The following is a 21,450-nucleotide window of genomic DNA, read 5'->3' as shown; positions in this document are numbered from 1 at the left end:
CTGTTTGCTCCTCTTGGTAAAATAACTTGACGTCAAAGATGTTGTCAAAGAGAACCAAACAGAACTCTTTGAGATTGCCACTTTGAAACAAAACTGTGAATTGAAAATACCCTACAAATTTAATTTCAACTTGGATTAAATTTATGGCCATGATTTTTAATGCATCGTTAATCTCACTGCCAACAGCGTGGAGATGGAACTGTCAAATGTCAAACCGAAGAATAGGAGCTTTGGGATACTCATGAATTCAAACTCATGAATGCGAACAGAACGTTGTCAGACAGCTATAGCCACGTTTACGTTTGTTTTAAGTGATCATGACCAGATGATGTCCCTCGAGCGTGTTTGGAACTGTTGTTGCGGTTTGCTATCAGTGTTTGGTTGCTCTAGAAGGAAGAAAAAGACAAAGAGCTATTCACCCTCCTGCGGCCTACTTTAAAGTAAACAAGAGTCAGTTTCTGGTTCAATAAGGCCAACAGGCAACTATCGTTGCCTAAATCTCTTGCACAAATTTATCTTGGCGCCAGTTTTTTTATATTTCTTATTCCTTTAGATAATTATATCTGCTAGAATGTTGAAACATTGATGCTTTGTTAATTTGCTACGAGGCAAGTTAAAAAAAAAAGCTGCCTTCTTTTTGCAGCAACGCATGCACCTATAGCAGCAGGCTATAGGTAGGGCAGTGGCTGTGGGAAGTGTCTGACTGAGCAAAATGGCCTGCAAGGATCTCATTGGGACTTATTCATAGAGGGAGGAAGGCAGGGTGGGACGCATATGTATGATTGATTGCTTTTGTATTGTGCGAAAAATTGCAAAACCTGATAAACAAATAAAAGAAAAGGTAATATTCAAAGCTGAATAGAAAGGCTTTTCTCAGATGAGATGTTTATGCTACTCTTCCGAACGGATGTGGCAAGAGCAAAGGGTGCAAGATAAAATTAGTAAAATCAATTATTGCCCAGCCAAGGCCTGACTCCCCTAGCACTGATTGGTCCGTCCACTTTTTAGGTTTGGATGGAGGTTATTACGGCTTACTTTCCCCAAAATGTTGACGCCTCAAAGCAAAAGATACAAAGAACCAACTGACCAGCCGAAAGAGTTTGAAGAAGTCGACGTTGGCGTAGAGGCGGTCCTCGATTGTCTGCAGCCGCTGGGGCGTCAGGATGCACATGGCGTTGCGGACGGCGTGGAGGCCGCGGCGGCTTTGGAACACCAGGAAGCGCTCCAGCAGACTCAGGCTACAGGCGATGTCCTTCAGGTGCAGGTCAGGCACGCCGCCGGCAAACTGGAGACGGGAGGAGAGTTGGAGGAGGACTGGAGGAGAGTCCACTGAGGCGGTCAAACCTGACCTCCAACTAGAGGCTGTCTGGAGCCTCAACAGACCTCGGTCCAAACCAACACAACATGACTACAGTGGAACTCTGTCATCATCGTGATCATCTGTCAACGTCCATGTTCATGGCAACACAGCATGACATCTTTCGTACTCAGTCAGTTTCTAACTCAGTCAGTGGGGGAAATGATGTGGTTGGAGATCGGAGGTTTTTTCTGTATGAGAGAATGTCCTTTATCAATTCACACCGGCTACCGGCCACACACGTTCTCTGCTCCTCCTCGCCCGTCGTTCTCCACAAACGGTTTGCTACAAAGATAAATGGTCAAACATTATACACAAACACACACCACAGCGTGTGTCTCAATTAGACTGAGTACACACACTATCCATGTGTGTAAGTGTGTGTGTATGTGTGTACTTGGTTGCAGGCAAGTGTGTGGTTGCTTGTGTCTGTGTGTACTTGGTTGCATGCGTGCGTGCGTGCGTGCGTGCTTGTGTGCGTGTGTGTGTGCGTGCGTGTGTCTGTTTGTACTTAGTTGCATGCATGTGTGTTTGTGTGTGTATTTGTGTACTTGGTTGCATGCAAGTGTGTGTGTGTGTGGTGTGTATGCGTGCGTGCAAGCACGTCTGTGTGTGTGATTGTGTGTGTGTGTGTGTGTGAACACTATGTCTCTCAACGTGGGTGCACATGTAGATGCATGCTGTCATCCCCTGTACTAGTGACCAGTGTGCTGCCTGGTACTGGGCCAGCCTCCTCATACCGTTGTGAGGACCTCCACATGGGAGTGTCTGCTGAATGTGGGACCAGCTGTACCCTCCGCTGGCTCGGCCCGGCTCCTCTGATTGGTATCCAGGGACTTAGAGCCCGGCCAGCGCCGTCCCGAGTGGCATGCAGTGCTCGGATGAATCAGCCGGCAGCGAGAGAGCTCGCCCCGCTCAGTGTGAGGGTGACCCGGCTATTCTGCCTGCCCCTGCTTTCCATATGAAAGCTGTGATGAGGGGACACTGGGACACTGATGTAATTGGACTGGGCCGTCCTTTCTGGGAGTCTCATTTTTTTGTGTGCGTCTGAGAGCTCACAGGTTGGCACTTTCCCTTTCATTTCCTGAGTCAAAACGGCTGCCCGGAATCAAAAGGGGGTCTGGACTGGAGGCGGTCGCTTTGTTACTGGATACTGGAGAGAAAATGCCCCGTACAAAAAGAGTTTGAGAAATGAGAAATCTGTCTGCGAAGGTCACAGGGAACTGTGAATGTTTGTGTGTGGGTGTGTGTGTGTGCTTGTGTGTGTGTGCGTATCATTGTGCATCAGCGTCTTTCAACTCACAGTCATGTGGACTGTTTGTGTGTGTACTCGTGTGTGCGCACACGTGAGTGTCAGCATCTTTTTATCCACCATGGTGTGTATTGTAAGCGTGTGTACTGTGTGTGTGTGTGTGTGTGTGTGTGTGTGTGTGTGTGTGTGTGTGTGTGTGTGTGTGTGTGTGTGTGTGTGTGTGTGTGTGTGTGTGTGTGTTTACTGTGTATGTATTGTGTGTGTGTGTGTGTGTGTGTGTGTGTGTGTGTGTGTGTGTGTGTGTGTGTGTGTGTGTTTACTGTGTATGTATTGTGTATGTGTGTGTGTGTGTGTGTGTGTGTGTGTGTGTGTGTGTGTGTGTGTGTGTGTGTGTGTGTGTGTGTGTGTGTGTGTGTGTGTGTGTGTACGTGTGTGTGTGTGTATTTTCATGTGTGTGTGAGTGAGAATGCCAGTCTGAGGGTAGATTTGGGTCAGCTCTCTTTCAGGGCCAACCACAGCGCAGCCAGCATTATACCAACACCACACCGCTCCAGCCATGCCACCCGTCATAGTGGACAACAAGCCATTGTGCATTAGACACAACAACAACCACAACATCAACACAGACATAGAGGCCCCCAGTGAGCCATTGGTTATATTTATAGTGATGAAATGCAAATGTTATCATGTATGGGATGCACCCTTTTGTAGTTTGTGGTATCAAATAATATCCAGAATTAATACTTAAAGATCCCATATCATGCTTTTTTAGGGTTAATTATTGCATTGGTACTACTAGAATAGGGTAACACGCCTGTATGTTGAAAATACAACTTATTATTGACTCACTTTTCATATCCGCAAAACCAATATCAGCATCTTTCAAAAATGTTCTGTTTTGTATCATGTGTCGCTTTAAGGCCTGTCTGCTGTGATTGATCAGCATGCCTACTCTGTAGCGATTGGTCGAACGCTTTACCCGTGTGTCGGCAAATTTACAACCCCGAGAAGTTGTAAACATGCGGGTAGCCGGGAGGTGCGACTTCTGCACTTCGGCACTGAAGTGCAGAAGTCGCACTGCAGTCTGACGTCACACTGTTGCAGAAGTAAAGTTTGTGCGCAGACAAGCTGTTTCACACTCTTATTGTGGGGCGTTCTCGGTGGGCAAGAAAACTCCTCCTGGCTTGGACTTATGTTTTTCTGGTTTAACAGACGTTAAACATGCATACGTATGTCATACAACAGTCTAAAGCAAAGCGAAAAGTGAAAAAGCATGATATCGCCCCTTTAAAGCTATGCTGAGCATAGCAGATGAGGTCACCTGCTCAGGTCGGATCTGGGCGTTGACCAGATTGTAGACCACCGATTGAGTGAGAGGCACGTCCCTCAGGAGGAAGGAGGTGAGCACTTCGTCGTCCTGCAGGATGTCCTCCACCTTCACACCACGGCCTAGCAGAGAGAAGAGAACATCAGGAGGAGGAGAGACCAGCAGGAGGAAGAGGAGGAGGATGAGGGATCAACAGGAGGAACGTGAGGAGGAAGAGAGACCAACAGGAGGAAGAGGAGGAGGAAGAGAGACCAACAGGAGGATGAGGAGGAGGAAGAGAGACCAACAGGAGGGAGAGGAGGAGGCAGAGAGACCAACAGGAGGAACGTGAGGAGGAAGAGAGACCAACAGGAGGAAGAGGAGGAGGAAGAGAGACCAACAGGAGAACATGAGGAGGAAGAGCGACCAACAGGAGGAAGAAGGGGAGGAAGAACGACCAACAGGAGGAAGAAGGGGAGGAAGAGATACCAACAGGAGGAACATGAGGAGGAAGAGAGACCAACAGGAGGAAGAGGAGGAGGAAGAGAGACCAACAGGAGGAACATGAGGAGGAAGAGCGACCAACAGGAGGAAGAAGGGGAGGAAGAGCGACCAACAGGAGGAAGAAGGGGAGGAAGAGATACCAACAGGAGTAACGTGAGGAGGAGGAAGAGAGACCAACAGGAGGAACGTGAGGAGGTGCAGAGACAAAAAGGAGGAAGAGGAGGAGGCAGAAAGACCAATTGAGAAGGACACTTTTGGATGAATCATAATTTTCTATTATTCATCCAAAAGCCCATTTGGATGAATCATAATTTTATATTATTCATCCAAAAGCCCATGAAAATGGCACGCCCACAACCACGGTAGTCATTACTCATCTGCCAACACTGGCCTGTGTCCAATTAGTCGACAACAAAAACCTGTTGTCATCGTCTGATTCCTCTGATTTCTCACTGTCTCCAGATGCAGGACATCAATGTTGTGACAGGAGGATCAGCCTGGGGATGTTGTATATTTGGCATAACAGTGCAGGCGTGATTCATTTCAGTCTGAGAAATAAAATAAACATGTCAAAAGGGGTGGAAGTGTGCATAATTGATGCATACCTAGAAGACATGTACTAACAAACACATTGAGATACATGAGGAATGTGACTGAAAGGACAAACTGTGGTTTTAAGAGCGTGCATACTCGGCATTGGGTTAACCGGGTTGAAACCGGGGTGAAACCAAGGTGAGACCGAGGTGATATCTGGGTGATACCGGGGTGATACCGGGGTGATACCTGGGTGACACAGAGGTGATACCTGTGTGATACCGGGGTAATACCTGGGTGATACCAGGGTGATAACTGGGTGATAACTGGGTGATAACTGGGTGATAACTGGGTGATTACTGTGTGATTACTGGGTATAATGACAAAATTGTAAATGTATTGCCAATTTTTCTCATGTCCTGTCTCAGTGTGGCTGTGGACCCAGATCTCTACTGGCAGCGCTTCCTACAGACTGGCTTTAAGTAACCCATCACTGGCTAGAATGTATTATTCCTCAAAAGACTTCCATCATGGAAATTATACTTTTCATTTCCCAGCAAGCCACTTTTTCCATCTCCTTAAAAAAATGTAAATGTTGACTCTACGATTATATATTAGCAGGGGAGTGGATGGATCCCAGGAGGAAAGACATGTTTACAAGTTCTTCCAGTATGATTCCGTTATCCACATTTCTTCTCCCAAGTTTTCTTACTTGAGCTTACAGGTGAAATCAGTACAATTCCAAAAATAATCTTCATAAACAGTCAAATGACAGCTCACTCCCTCTGAAGTGTGTGTGTGTGTGTGTGTGTGTGTGTGTGTGTGTGTGTGTGTGTGTGTGTGTGTGTGTGTGTGTGTGTGTGTGTGTGTGTGTGTGTGTGTGTGTGTGTGTGTGTGTGTGTGTGTGTGTGTGTGTGTGTTTGTGTATGTGTATCCAATGCTGGCTTCAAGATGCATGAGAACCAACCGCATGTCTCCACCAGCACTGAGACAATAGACCTCCAAGGACCTGTTTCATATGTTCTGCCTTGCCAGTGACTCATGGATAGAAGTGGCTGTCGTAGCCATTAGCCATCGGTTTCATTTCATAGTGTCTGTGTGCCCCTTTATCAAGATATATTGTTGTGAAATGGAAGATACATTTTCAGTAATTCAGAGTGACAGTACAGGCTAGGTCACAGGTTACCTGTTGTGACACGTAGCCTTGGTGGACATGACGTTGTCAGTGGTTACACGATGAGACACAGGAAGTTGCGACAAGAATTTACGGGCTGCAGACGGGGGGAGGGAGGGGGAGCTACAAGACTACGGACATGTGCTCAGGAGGAAAAGTAAGCAGCTTACATTCTTTCCTCCCATAAGAGCTAAACTGGTGATGTAATCCAGTCCTGCTTCTCTCCTTAAGGTGACTAACAGGTGAAGACGTGGGTGTGGCAGAGGGGTATGAGGTTCATAGGGTGACATCTTCCCCTCTGGGTGAAACCAAGCCTCCTCAAGACTGATTAAGTCTCTTATCAAAGCATGTTGAACAGGGGTCCAGGCGGATGGGAATAACCCTTTGAATGACTGCATTCTGTTCTGTTACTTTGAAATCATAACTCTTATTTAAAACATAAGCACTAGATGATGGAGGGGTAAAACCTGTACCTTTACTTCAAACCACATAATTAAGTAAATATTCTCAGTTCTCTGGAACTGACCTTCTACGTTGACCAGCTCCTGCTGTACATGAATCTTAGAAGTTTTAGCCCCTTCTTCTTCCTGGGACCATGTAAGTCTCTACCCCCCCCCCCCCCCCCCCCCCCCCGATCTCATGACTCAGCTGATGTTTTTCTCAACGCCCATGTCCGACATCCTGAAACATTGAGGTCATAGCTGTGCAGGGGGGCCGCTGGTTGAAGCAGCAGGGAGAGACCACTGACCTGCCACCCGTTCAGGATGGGTGCCCAGGGAGAGACTGACCTGCCACCCGTTCAGGGTGGGTGCCCAGGGAGAGACCACTGACCTGCCACCCTGGGGTGCGCACTGAGAGACCACTGACCTGCCATCTGTTCAGGGTGGGTGCGCAGGGTGTCCATGAAGGTGCTCATGGCTGTCAGTTCTCTCCAGAGACGGCCCAGCTGAAGGAACTCCGGCTGGCTGAACAAAATGTCCTGGGCATCCGAGTAGAACCTGGCCAATCTGGTGGGGGGAGGACAGGGAAGAACAGACTCACATAGACTGAACTCAGAGCCACACAGGCATGCCTGAACGGACCTGAGAGGAGGAGCGGCGCAGTAAACTTCAAATGGACATTCTCCCAGAGCCTTTCACCTACTAAAAGCCATCCGTATACTAAATAATGGCTCTAAAATCTTACCTTCAGAACAGCAAGGGAAATAATCATCTAGCTGTGTCCAGAGCATCATGGATAATAGGCCTCACATGAAACACCTAGACTCCCACTTATACATGGTCAGCATATGTGTGTAAACGCACCTCGAGTGCATTGTAAAACCCATCCCTCCTCATGTAATGAACCATTTATTGGTATGCAGCCTAGTTCTTAACGCAAGATTCAAACGAAAGTCAGGCCCTTGAATACATTCACGATCCAACAAATGCACGGACACACAGACACTAAACACGCTCACGCATCCACATCTGAAAGTGAAGCCCTCGAGCCCCCCCCCAGCACCGCTGATGAAGACCCATGCTCTGTCTGAGTCGCCATGACGCCACACTGCTCCCTAACCGGCCTCAGACTGTCTGAATGGGACGCCATGCTGCCTTTGGGGTGGAGGGCTCCAGGGGGGAGGCTGAGGGGGTCGGGCGAGGCTCACATGGAGTTGTTGTAGTTGGACACCAGCCCCGGGGCTTCACCGCGGGTGGGGTACTGGAAGCAGGGGTTGTTGGCGTTGCAGAAGATCCCCAGGATCCACGGTAGGACCCCAGCGGAGGGCATGGCCTTGTTGGGGAAGTGGCCTGGAACCAGCGGCCCCATGGGAGGAAGGGAGAGGCGTTAAGGCGTGAAGGCCCTAGTGTGGAGACACACACCATGAGGACGGGCATGCTGCCTACATTCGTGTTGGCGGTACGGGGGATGGGCTCCCCTCAACCACACCAGTCCTATGAACAGCGTCACAGGCCACATGATCTCCATGAAGAAGCGCCCCTAGAGGAGAACCACATAGCATGTCTCAGTGTTGAACGAATGCTTTCCTTTACCGCTGTTTGAGAACATGGCCTACATCAGTTGGCCTACATTCAACCCATTGCCGTGGGAGATTACCGTTTATCTACAGAACATTTAGAGTAATGTCAGTAAAATTCTGATTTAGATCTTCTGTGTGTACATTTGAAATAATAGGATTTCTGACGCTAGTGCATTCATAATAATAAGTCCTAAAATGAGAGTATATTATAAGGCGTCTCCTTTTTGTCATTTTGAATGCATCTGGAGCTAAGCATGCAGGCCCTACCCAACCTATGATTGATCTGATTGCTAAGTACAATTCACCACAGCGTCAAATCACTTTTCAAACAGCATTATCAGTGGCTTTGTTCTAGTCACTATTCAAGACAAGGAAAAGATCACCTTCTGTCTCTTGCGAATGGTCCAGTTCTTCCACAGGAGGAGCTTCACCTGGTACCCCATGGCTCGTCCCTCTCACCCCCCAAGAGGGATCACCACCGCACCAAAGACCTACATCCAACCCCCCTGTAGCGTTCATAGGCTCTGTGAATAACTCTTGGTCTAGGGCAGTCAACATTGTTGAGTGAAATAACTTTGGTAACCAAATCCTGCTCCAACATGGCGGCTGCTCATCTATGATGGTTTGGCGGTGACTGTGATTCTTAACATGGCCAATCATGTCATTAGCCTATTAAAATAAGGAAGTGAAAGTATATACCTTTCACCTGAAAACAGTGACACTAGGCTAGGTTTACAAGAGGCGTGTCTGACACCAGGTGATGCTGAAGCATGTTGTTATACAATGAACGAATATGAAATGTGAATGTAGATCACTGTCTTGTGGCTGGTATGGAGCCACACGCTCAACGCACTTCACCTGGTATAACTTTAGACCACAGATGTACATTATAAAAATACATTGTGTTGGTGGTCATAGCTAAACAACGATCTACTGATCATGTATCGTATCGTACAATATACTATCAAACACATCATCTTTGCTAAGTATTTGAGCGACGTGGGAGTGTCCTGGGACATTATCCATGACTGTGTCTCATGTCGCCAACCACACAATCCCGTCACATTGCGTAAAAGAAGACATTGATCATCTGCACACGGATCGATATGAAGATCTTACCTCAGAGGAACTCAGTCATCGCTGCTGTAATGGTCCATAACATACATCACTGCCTGTAGTGACACAGGCTCCCTTAGCTCGTCCGCCCAGACCGTGTGAATAGTTAAGCAGATTGGTTTAATCTTTCTCTAAATCCACCAACCTGTTGCTTTGAATGGAGCATACCAGCTGTAGAAGCCGCAGGTTATGGATCACTGCTATACATTAGTAAACTAAATATATCTTCTAAGTTATATATCTTTGTTATAAGATATTGAGGGCGAAAAAAATTAACAATTGCCACTGTTTGAGGTTGACACATTTTTTAATAACTTACAAAAAGGCGTTTGCTTTTATGTACCTAATTTGCATTTCAAACAAAACGTAATTAAACATTGTGTCAACCGAGCAGATTTCCATGAAAAACAGATACCATTTGACATGACACATACATCTCTATATAGTGACCACCTGGTGAGATTATGGATATTGATACAATTCAAATGGTCTTGGGGAGAAACCACTTTGGCTTTTGACACATTAAAAAGAGATATGTTCTCATATTTAAACGAGCAAAAAATCTTATCATGAAACGGATCTCCATTTCTAAAAGCTATTTTTCATTTTATGGTCAACTATATATAAAATAAAGTGACACACACCTCTCCAACTTGTGGCATGTCACCCTTGTGAATGTCACTCGGGACAACGTACTGTAACATCAACAGATTAAATTGCTTCATACACAAGTTCTCACTGAAATGATTGGATAAAAAGTAGCTTAGTATAAACATTTGTTTTGCCCTAAGTAGAATTGTTTTTGTTTAAAAGATAGCGGATCATCAGCCAAGCGAAGTGCACCCAACCTGTTCTTGAATGCAGTGGCTAATATCGTTGTAACAGTTGAAGTCATACTTTTTTGGTACATGAACAATTCACACTTAATGACCAATGAAGAATACAAAAAATATTTAAGTCAAATGTAATTGCACTTCTTTAAAAAAAAATGAGGGTTATAAATATTGTCTGGCTATGGGCCAGCGAGTAGTAAGCATAGTGACGGGTCAATCAAATGTCTGTTTGACAGTGAGCTGAAGCAAATGTTTAATAAGTGCATTCTGTTTTGCCTTTCGGGAAGTGGTGGTGACGATTTATATATATATATATATATATATATATATATATATATATATAATAACTAAACAAATGTTTCCACACATATTTTTCTTCTCAGTCTTCAGTCCTTTTGTCTTCCTCTTATACAATATATGGCACAGAATACCCCCCCTGGGAGGAGCCAGCCGCTAAAGCCCTACCGGGCCCGATCCAATGGGTACTGTGACACCAAGAGAGGGGCCAGACGGCCGCTGGGTGAACCAGGCCCGTGGAGCCCCCCAGGCCTTCACACAAAGTGGGCCTCGCGGTGCTCCACCTCCTGGAGCCGCCGGGGCCGGAGTCTCTGGTACAGGGGTCGCGCCTGGCCCTGGCCCAGCTCCTCAGGGCTGGAGCTGGAGGAGGAGCGGGACTCCCGCTCTTCATCCTCCTCCTCCTCCTCCTCCTCCTCCTCCTCCTCCTCCTCCTCCTCCTCCGGGGGCTCATCCACCGACACCTCGATCTCAATCCCAAGCTCCTCTTCGTCGTCGTCATCGTCCTCCTCCTCTTCTTCTGCGCTGTGGGCCTGTGAAGAGCTCTGCAGCAGCTTGGCGCGGGCGCCGGTAGAGGGGGGTTTGTAGAAGGTGCCCGGCGGGGGCCTGAGGGTCCGGGGGGCCCTGAAGGGGGCGGCCCCCAGGCTCTGCTCGTCCACGTTGTCCTCCCTCCTCAGAGTCCTGCCGGGCCTCACGGCCACGGCGTACTGCCGGCCGGGGCCCCCCAGGGGGCCGGCGGCGAGGCACACGGGGGGCCCCGAGGCGGGCAGGACCAGGCCCTCGGCCGGCGGGGAGCCACAGGCCGGGGCCCCGGTGGTAGTCCTGGGGGCCCCGTCGCCGTGCTGCTTGTACTGCCGGTCCCAGGTGCGGCGCAGCGTGTGTGTGTCGATGAGCGTACTGCGGTACCGCGAGCTGGCCCGGGACTTGGGGCCGTCGAGGTCCCAGCGTGGCTCCCCCTCCTCCTCTTCCTCCTCCTCCTCCTCCTCCTCCTCCATGGGGCGGGGCCCCGTATCCAGGGCCGCCGCGCTCAGGGGCCCGTGGTTGTTGTCCAGGTGGGAGTGCGAGGCGGGCGGCGGCGCCCGGTCCACGGGCACGCTGGCGGGCCGGGAGTAGACCTTGTTGCGCGTGTGGCGCAGCTGGACGCGGGACACGCCCCCGTGGCTGGAGCGGCTGAGGCCGGCGGGGCGCGGGTGGGAGACGCCCGGCAGTGCCGCCCCGTTGACCGAGTCTGTGGAGTCGGTGTCTGGAGCTGCGGGGAGAAGAGAGAGGCATGAGGCTGATGGACTGCTGGAACACGTCATTCACTCCATAGGGGCTGAGTGTAATTAATGTAATTAAGTGTTAGTATTTGATCAATGCAGACACACACGCACACACACGCGCACACGCACACACACACACACACACACACACACACACACACACACACACACACACACACACGCACACGCAGAGAATCTAGTATGTCCAGTACTGACCAGGTTCAAAGTCTGTCCTGTCTGTCCTGTCAAGCCCTGGCATGGTCTCCTTGACCTCAGCCAATAGATGGGAGGAGGGGATGATGGAGGAATGCCTCTTGTACACCTTGGAGCTCTGCTGTAATGGGGAGACAATGTAGAGAACAACATATACACAATGAGCTTTGGTGGACATTCTTTATTAAACCATTACCTTCTATTTAGCTGCCGTTATTATGCATTATGGAATATTAAAAAGTAATAACAACAACTCTGATTGATCATACTATAATTCCATGATAAATCCTATTTTATGGAGCACTAATCTAGCTCTGCAAAAAAACAAATTTCCTTCCAAGCAAGTTTACAACTGAAACTGCAAAATTAATGTTTGTAGCTAGCATTTCCGATGAACAATTAAAATGTATCATTGTTCATAATATATGTGTATTAATGTTCAGTATTATCTATATTCATTGTAAAGATGTGTCTTTAGCGTATGCAGCTCTGGGACTGAAGCAACAATGCAAAACCATCCTAAAAACAAACCTCCTTGATGTCCCCCAGGGACTTGGAGTGCCTGCTCAGCTGCTGAGGCTTGAGGCGGGGCTGGGCCGCGCCTCCACCTTCCCCTCCACCTCCGCCCGGCAGGGGGCTGAGGGGCGTGTCGAAGATCATCTGGTAGTGGCGGACCAGCAGCTCCACGATGAGGGCCTGGTAGGGGTAGTCCACCAGCGAGGAGAGGGACACCTCGGCGTCCGCCTGCCGGGGTTTGACCAGCGTGGGGCCGAAGATGATGCCTAGGTTGCTGGCCGTCATCTTGTTCTCCTCGGCGCGCTCCGACACCCTGGGGGGGCGGAGAGCCATGGGTTAGAAGGGAGTCCAGTCGTTGGTACGTCTCATGCTACAGATGTTTTGGGGTGGCAGTAGCTCAGGAGGAAAAGCAGGTTGACTGGTAACCGGAAGGTTGCTAGTTCCATCCCCAGCCTCTCCTATCGGGAGTGTCGAGGTGTCCCTGAGCAAGACGCCTCACCCTGACTGCTTTTGACGAGCTGGCTGTCGCCCTGCGTGGTTGACACCGCCGTCGGTGTGTGATGTGTGAATGAATGGTTGTAAGTTGCTTTTACTGAAAGCGTCAGCAGAAACCTCTAAACGTGATGCTTTGTAACAGCAGATAAGAGCCGGTGAAAACACGGGCCTCGACCGAAGATGTTAGATGAAGTCGGCGCTGGTTCAAATCCTCTACTCATCCCCCAGAAAGAGATGTCCAACAGGCAATGCCACTATGCCGCTCTGCTCCCAGACATTGTTGTCTGGGAGCAGAGCGGCCTATGAATGAGTAATTAATCAATCAGAGTGTGTGTTTCACGGCCCTGTACCTGTGCAGGTGCTGGATGATGAACTGCAGGGTCTTGTAGTAGGTGGAGGGGAGCTGCCGGAGGAGGTCCTTGATCTTGAAGAGGACCCGGTTGAGCTCCACGCTGACCTGCGGGGGCGGGGGCAGACACGAGGGGGTCTCCGGGGCGGGGCTGTGCCGCGAGGCCTCCAGCTCCTCTATGATGACCGCCTGGCTCTCCTTGGCCAGGCCGATGAAGTCGTTGTAGTAGCGGAACATGATGAGGGGCTCTGGGAGCTGGGGGGGAGGGGGGGAAGAACACGGACAACATGTTATCACGGGAGCTCAGACGTTTTCTCCCGCCACACGCCGGGCTCGTTTCACTAGCTTCGTTAATGTCATTACTTAGCCAGATAAAGGAACACCGCCTGATCCCGGCAGCATTAGTAACACAGTAGTAGTAGTCGTAGTCGTAGTACACAGCAGTTGCCCACCTGTCTCAGGTAGAGCTTCAGCACGTTGCTGATGTCGTGGGGGTAGAGGTCCGACAGCTCCACCAGCTCCTTGCCGTTCTCAAACGCCTGGCACAGCTTCTCCACGCGGGACTTGGCGCCGTTCACCCGGTAGATCCCCTTCAGGGTAACCATGACGACAAGAGCAGTGAGCAGGAGTAGAACTACAGCGATACCAATCGGCTTCAACCCCATTCATTTGAATGATCCACCAGTGAACGGATCCCTCCCTACCTTTAGGTTGAGCGCCCTGGCCTCGATCTCCGAGGTGCACTTCCTGATGATGAAGGGCACTCCGTCCGGGCTGTCCTTGGAGGCCTGAGTGAAGTCGATGCCGAACAGGTGCAGTCTCCCCTGGAGCTTCTTGTGGCCACACTGGATGGCCAAAGTCTCCAGACACTTCTTATGGCAGGCCAAGGAGCACTGGGGCGGCACACAAACTTGATCAGTCACCCACCGTTTTAACGTCAGAGTATAAAATCTGATTTCTTTATAAATGTTATAACAATTAATGTAGAAAATAACGCTTGGTCCGGCTTTTGCATGTTTGGCTGAGCCTGTCAATTAAACAAGTGGTAAATATGTTATTGTTTCATTCTACCATTAAAACAATATAGAAATGTTTTGAAGTTTCGCCTTTATTAGTGCTGAAATATTTAATTATAAGATAAATAAACAGATTGACGAACTACTTTGAGTGCTAGTCTAGAGATTATTCAGGCTGAGACTGTTGTTTGGTGGAGAGGCACAAATAATTTACGAGAATGAATCTCATGAATCAAATTTTGAGTCAACTGCAAGTCCTTTTCTGAAAGTTCCTTCGTCTTACGGTAACGCTCAATGCATCTGATCTCAAACTTTCCAAAGGAAGTGAGCGAAACTGGATCTTGCTAGGGGCAGAGTAGCGGGTGAGAACCGCAGGGCTTTGGGAAGCAGGGACAGACCTCAGAAGACAAACAGAGATCCTTATTTTCCACTGCGTGTTGCCCAGACTGCAGTCTATTGGTGGAAGGGTTCCCCCGGGGGGGGGGGGGGGGGGCAATCTAAACATCACCGCTCACGTTCTATATCGCCGGGTTGGAGTGGGTGCTGGTGAATCTTTTTGATAAAGTTTTGCTGAATCCAACTGAATAAGCAGAGACATTCCAGAGAGCCAAAACACTGCTGCTGTAGGTCAGACTCTCAGCCTACTATTTGCGTGTAGCTTGTTAGAATGGCACAGAAGTCTGTCAGCTATTCGTGAGTGCTATGTGCTGTGAGGATATCTCTTCTGGTAGAGTACGCCCTCCCCGTATGAGGCTATTTCGTTTTTAGATGACGCCGGACTGTTGAGTCGCCCAGCTGCTGTTCCCCCTCTGATCCCTTAGTTAACGCTGGATTTACACTACTGTTCAAAAGTTCAGGGTAACTTAGAAATGTCGTTATTTTTTGAATGATGATAACATTAAATCAATCAGAAATACAGTCTAGACAATGTTAAGGTGGTAAATGACTATTCTAGCTGGAAACGGCAGATTTTTACTGGAATATCTACATAGGTGTACAGAGGCCCATTTCCAGCAACCATCCCTCGAATGTTCTAATGGTACATTGTTGAGCTAATAGTGTTGAAAGGCTAATCGATGATTAGAAAACGTCAATTATGTTAGCCCTGCTGAAAACGGTTGAATAAAAGTGTGAGAGTTTTCATGGACAACATGAAATTGTCTGGATGGCTCACCTCCTCGCACTCGGCTCCGTGGAACACCACCAGGCTGTCACACTCGCGGCACTTGGACGGGGCGCGCAGCTTCCGGAGCTTGTGTGTCTGGGCCGCCTTGGACATCTGGGTGTTGCGGAAGGGCCCCGGGGAGCTGGCCATCTCCGTCCCCATGTCCATGTTCAGACCTGGAGGAGCAGCGCGCGGTGGGGCCCCCGGGACACGAGAAGGGCGGGAGGGGGGGAGATGAGTTAGCTAGCTGTAAACGCCTCCCAGCGGTCCACCGCAGCGTGGCTAACTGGGGCCAGAAGCATCTTTCATTTACATTTAAGGCATTTAGCAGATGCTTTTATCCAAAGCTAATTACAATAAGTACATTTGTCAGAATTTGTGAGATCTTAAAGATCCCTGATGCAACCTTTGCCCTTTCACTTTTGCACCCGTGGTCCTTTTCAGTCTGACAACCAAGGAAAAAAGTATGTTATGTTGCCAGTAGAATACCTTTTTATTGAACCACCTTCTGTAGCTGCACTATGAACTACATGTCTCTGAGAGCCAAAAACGATTAAAGCTGATATACCGGTTGTACCTCCCCCGGGGATTAGAGAACAAAAGACTGATTACTCTAACAGCCTTTGCAGACAACTACTCATGAGCCACACTTAACCGTCTGTGGAATTACAGACGGCAATGGCCCAGTATGACTCAATGTTTCTATTCAACAGGAGCTCCTGTTCTTAAGACATTCAGTGGCTCAACGCTCCTGCTGTCGTCGTCTGCCCTGACACATCAGACAATACATTTAAATAAGATAGGGCTGCTTTTGGCATCAATAAATATGAAGGACAATCAAACGCAGTTTCATTGAAAGCGTAAACGGTGTAAGACCAAATACTACAATGTAAACAGTGATGCTTCCTCCAATGGTGTCTACACTGCAGAGGAGCAAAATATCATAGCAGCATGTTTCCAGATTTCAAACTGCATTTATCCTTACTGGTGGGATTTCCACCTTCATTCGAGAAGAAAAAGAATAGTAATCAAACAAGGCAAATAACATGGGTCTAAACCAATGTAGTGAGCCTGGCAGCACATGTCTAGCAACCGCTCTCAGGGGCGGGGACAGGGGCCCCCTCTGGTCCAGGTATATGACATGGGTCTAAATCAATGGCGTCCGCAGCACCTACCGCTCTCATAGGGGGACAGGGGCTCCCTCTCGTCCAGGTCGTCTGCGGAGGACATGGTGCCCGTGGAGGGGGTCCGTGGGAGCCTCCTCTTGAAGTCCCCTGAACAGGACCACATGCACCAGTTAATCCTCATGGCCAGGCTACACAGCAGCAGCGTGTAGAGGCCTAGTGTCGCTTGTTGCTATGCTGTCCCTGCATCGGCCCGTCACTCTCCATATGACAGGACCCCACTTTATGGGATTGGCTTTAGGTGCTGTGGGGGTGTGGTCAACTTCAAGTTGGTAATATTGAGGGGGGGGGGGGGGGGGGGGGATTGTTTCATCACTCAGATGAGTGATTGTTTCATCACTCATCTTTCCATTGCCAATAATGCCATTCCACCAATCAGGGATGACTTGCAAGGTCATGGAGGTCAAGTTCAGTTTGTGGAGGTCTGAAATGGAACAGTAGGGGGAGGGGTGGGGGGGGCAGGCTAACTTGGCCTTCGTATCCGCCATTTTGAAACATCTATACATAAGCCACCAACACGGAAAACAACTCCAAAAAGTGGAGTGATCAAACAGGTCTTGTTAACCGATTTCACCCCCACTTTGAGTTTATTGGAGTACGTTTTTTTCATATTGATGTACTTTGACAATTTCGGTCTCGGAGCTCTCAAACGTCTTCTTCAAAGAGACGGTTCGGTGGGTACCCCCAGCCCTATAACCCTTACTGAGTGACGGAGAAAAAGGAGAACTCAAAGGTAGGAGTGAGAAAGGGACCATGACAAAAGCCCTCAAAAGAGGGGAACCCCCTTTTCAGTATGGCAGGGATTGCAATTGGTGCAGAGCGGACAGCTGTAGCATTGCAATAAAACATGTACAATAAGGTGACAACTAACATTAGCCGCAAGGAATGCAGCCATAGTGCAGGGGAATTAGCATAACAGAGGAGGGCAGGAATGGGAGACATTTAGATTCATGAAGATTAGCAAATGATCCATTGTGATTCAACTGTGATCACATGCAGCGCATGTGATTGCAGAAGACACATGCAGCAATAATAACCTTATACTTACTAAAACAACAAACAGACATGCTTTATACTATCGGTTTCCCTAAACAGACTGGCGAGGTCACATCAGAAACAACCACAGAAGTGCTTTTGATTAGATTGCGCCTTGTTTTTGAGATCCAAGTCGAAACTTGGATCTCAAGTTACGGCGGGGGAATCTTGAAAAAGAATTGTTTCTGTTCGGCGCCTTTAAAATCCTTGTCATGATAAACATGTCTTAACAACATTGTTTTTTAAAGTTGTTTTTTTTTAAGGTTTCATCTTTTTTACTGTAGCGTGAGTAAGACAATTAGGCGTGGGATTGCGGGCAGGAATCTAACCTGGGTCGCTGCGGTAAGGCCTGGGACTTAATGGTACGCGCTCTACCCAGTGAACCACCAGGGAGGCCGATCTTAACAACATCGATGTACAACCACCAGCGAGAGTGATGCACACAGACACTCCCAACATTTTTGTGACCACTGTTGACTGCCAAGTTTGAAAGCGTGCGCTGCCGTATCTAACCCGCATCTGTTGGAACACGATGGCTAGGATAACATTGCATTGGGACACTTTGGTACCATAGCAACTGGGACACACACAAACACACAAATACCACCCTGCACACATTGCGGCTAAAAAGCGTTAGTTTATGCGGATGCGTGTATGTGTGTGTCATCACCAAGGTGGCCTTGTTTTTATAACACAGCTAGATATATCAAATCACAAACAGAACCCTCAACAAAGTGTTTAGCTACACGAAATGTTCACAGGTTTCCAGAAAACACCCTTGCTGCTTTACTGGGCGAGCACCATCAAGCTTTTACCCCATAGTAGGGATGGGCATTTGAAGAAATTTTCTTGATCGAGCATCGCTAGAGTTATTAACTTTTTTCTATGTTTTTTTTCTAATGTTTTTATCAATGAAATCTTTATTCCAACAATAATGTATGGGCCAAAATTAATACAATACAGTTAACTTGAAGACCTACAACTGTTTAACAGTTTTAAAATAATAAATACAGGCATTATAGGTTATAGGCCTATGCGGCGCTCGTAAAGTCCGAACAATGCACCTACAGGCGCTCTTAAAGGTTTGGAAACGATTCAACAAGACTAAATCTGTAGCCTATTCCAATTACAATAAGTAGCGAACTTATCGGACAACAATAATCAAACAAAGGCAGTAGGCTAAAAGTGGGCATTAAACTGTATAACTGTTATGAAAAAAAAGGGGGGGGAAAGGCCGACATATAATGCCTGCAGTCGGCGCGCGGAAAAGGCTCGCAACAAAAAGATGAGCCACCCATTTACAAACAATTGCATGAACTAGTCTATCTAAAAGCAATACCTTATTGAACATATATAAGGCTGGACTTGTTGCTAAAATATCACAGTTTTGCCAAAATGTAACGACTCCAAGAGGCACCAAGCGGAGCGAGAGTCAACACATTAAGAAAGAAAAGAGCGACTCACATACGGTGGTGACTGTCGTCCATAGCATACAGTAACTCCAGCCTACATATTTTTGTTTAGGAATATAAGCATGTTAACATGCTCGGGGGTCAGACGCGAACGCAGCCTTGTAACTGTCAGTCCAGCAGCAGAAAACACCCGCTCTGACGGGACCGAAGTTGCGGGGATGCAGAGGTATTGTCGCGCTAACTTTGACAGCCTGGGGAACCTTCTTCCATTCACTTTCCACCAGTCGGCAGGGTTATATTAAATTAAATGCTTCAAGACTCACAGTATGCAACACAACGTCCTTTTAATCGATAACAATATAAATTGATCGACGCATTTCTTAACGATCAATTATCGAGCATCGATTAATTATGCCCATCCCTACCCCATAGTAAAGTCTACTGCCCTTCTTGTATCTCTAGTAAACACTCTTTCACAGCAAAGCCATAAAAACAAACAGCCGCCCAGCATGAAGGAGAGATAAGATGAAGATAACTGCACAAAGACCCTCAGACCTGGCATCCTGTATCTAGATATCAGCTACAACACAAGTCCCTTTTTCTCTAGAACAGAATGCAAACTGACTAACACTGAAACTCAATCAGGCAGTTTGGAAGCTGTGGTTCATGGTTTTGCGTAGTCTCACTTTTCCATGCTGGTATCGGTTACCACATTATAGGACATGCTTTGTGAAAGTCAAATCAGAAACTGAATTATTTTTATTTTATATATAGGCCTATAATATATTTTCAGATACAAGGAAGGGGACTTTGTGCATCCTTGCTGCCATAAACCCAAAGCATCATCTGATGTACTCTGACTGGAAAGGAACATGTTTGATACTTTTTTCTAATGAAGCATTGGTCAGTAACTGACACTTAGTTGTTTATAATGAAGTAATGGTCAGTATTTGACACTTAGTGGTTTATAATGAAGTACTGGTCAGTAACTGACACTTGGTGGTTTATAATGAAGTACTGGTCAGTATTTGACACTTAGTGGTTTATAATGAAGTACTGGTCAGTATTTGACACTTAGTGGTTTATAATGAAGTACTGCAGTATTGGGGCCTTAGTGGTTTATAATGATGTACTGGTCAGTATTTTACCCTTAGTGGTTTATAATGAAGTACTGGTCAGTATTTGACCCTAGTGGTTTATATTGAAGTACTGTTCAGTATTTGACACTAGTGGTTTATATTGAAGTACTGGTCAGTATTTGACACTAGTGGTTTATAACGAAGTACTGGTCAGTATTTGACACTAGTGGTTTATAATGAAGTACTGGTCAGTATTTGACACTTAGTGATTTATAATGAAGTACTGGTCAGTATTTTACTCTTAGTGGTTTATATTGAGGTACTGGTCAGTATTTGACCCTTAGTGGTTTATAATGAAGTACTGATCAGTATTTGACTCTTAGTAGTTTATATTGAGGTACTGGTCAGTATTTGAGTCTACTGTACGTCCACACCAGGAGCGACCAAAGCGTCAAAGACGCTTTGGTCGCTCACAAAGTTTCGCTGCGAATTTTTCTGTTCGCTTTGGTCGCTCAAGTCGCTCATGACGTACAATTCAATTATGCAGACGCATTTAAAGGAGCCGAATGCGTTTAGTAGGCCCTACAGACAGCCATATCAAATAGTGAACTCTTCCATACACCTTGGCCATATTGCCGTGACGGTTTTGCTTGTTCGATAAAGTGCTTCGACAACAAGTAGGACAGTGATTCCCCCCAATACAAAAAAAATCCTACAATGTAGGCTAATTACAACCGAGAACAAAAAACCCTGCGTGCTGTAGTAGTTAAAATATGTTTCACTGATCTGGATCTGCAAATCATGATCTGCACTCATTCGTCGCATTCAAAACAAATAGACATTCGCGCACATGGCTAATTTGCATACGCGCACAGGACTGGTTGGCTCCGCAAGGCAAATAATGGAACATATCGATCTATCTAGGCTTTTCTGTCTATCTATCTATCAATGCGTGTCTAGTTTTAATGTGATGTATTGTGTGTATGTACAGTCAGACTTGTTCTGTGTGGTCTTGTAGGCTACTGTCCTGTGTGGGCCGAACCACCTAAATGGATTCCCGACGATTTGTGTCGTTTGGTATTAATAAAGACTTGACTAGGCTTTCTATCTATCTAGACTAGATATATCCCTTGTCATTTATCCCTCGTCTTGTCGATTAGTTTGTTTATGTGACGATTTCAAAAACTTTTTTGGTTTTGTTTAAAGCATGCTACACGCGATTGGTTGGTTTTAGATTGGTGGCATGGAGAGCAAATTAAAATGATTCCCGCTTAAATACGAACGTTCTAGATGTAGCCTATAAATACTCCTGCTTATCATCACTTGATATCCAA

The 21,450-nt window shown here is 47.3% G+C and overlaps 2 protein-coding genes across 5 annotated transcripts in view; both read right to left on the bottom strand.

The window, feature by feature from the left end:
* The window catches only part of LOC132452708 (retinal-specific phospholipid-transporting ATPase ABCA4-like), a 58,818-nt gene extending 49,404 nt beyond the window's left edge, over positions 1 to 9,414 (bottom strand). The window contains exons 1-7 of the mRNA XM_060045450.1: positions 9,267 to 9,414; positions 8,531 to 8,653; positions 8,014 to 8,107; positions 7,776 to 7,917; positions 6,995 to 7,134; positions 3,931 to 4,058; positions 1,088 to 1,285 (exon numbers count right to left, since the gene is read on the bottom strand). Of these exons, the coding sequence (XP_059901433.1) occupies positions 1,088 to 1,285; positions 3,931 to 4,058; positions 6,995 to 7,134; positions 7,776 to 7,917; positions 8,014 to 8,107; positions 8,531 to 8,590 (762 nt within the window). The 5' untranslated portion in view covers positions 8,591 to 8,653; positions 9,267 to 9,414. The remainder of the gene's footprint in view (positions 1 to 1,087; positions 1,286 to 3,930; positions 4,059 to 6,994; positions 7,135 to 7,775; positions 7,918 to 8,013; positions 8,108 to 8,530; positions 8,654 to 9,266) is intronic.
* A 137-nt stretch (positions 9,415 to 9,551) lies between these two features.
* The window catches only part of LOC132452709 (rho GTPase-activating protein 29-like), a 42,623-nt gene continuing 30,724 nt past the window's right edge, over positions 9,552 to 21,450 (bottom strand). For all 4 annotated transcript variants that reach the window (XM_060045451.1, XM_060045452.1, XM_060045455.1 and 1 more), the window contains 8 exons: positions 16,582 to 16,680; positions 15,416 to 15,582; positions 13,930 to 14,118; positions 13,678 to 13,815; positions 13,227 to 13,480; positions 12,397 to 12,694; positions 11,869 to 11,986; positions 9,552 to 11,639 (listed from right to left, as the gene is read on the bottom strand). In XM_060045451.1, the coding sequence (XP_059901434.1) occupies positions 10,648 to 11,639; positions 11,869 to 11,986; positions 12,397 to 12,694; positions 13,227 to 13,480; positions 13,678 to 13,815; positions 13,930 to 14,118; positions 15,416 to 15,582; positions 16,582 to 16,680 (2,255 nt within the window). In that variant the 3' untranslated portion in view covers positions 9,552 to 10,647. The remainder of the gene's footprint in view (positions 11,640 to 11,868; positions 11,987 to 12,396; positions 12,695 to 13,226; positions 13,481 to 13,677; positions 13,816 to 13,929; positions 14,119 to 15,415; positions 15,583 to 16,581; positions 16,681 to 21,450) is intronic.

Source organism: Gadus macrocephalus, chromosome 23, assembly GCF_031168955.1.
Source record: "Gadus macrocephalus chromosome 23, ASM3116895v1".
NCBI classification, from domain to species: domain Eukaryota; kingdom Metazoa; phylum Chordata; class Actinopteri; order Gadiformes; family Gadidae; genus Gadus; species Gadus macrocephalus.
This window is presented reverse-complemented; position numbering and strand designations above follow the sequence as displayed.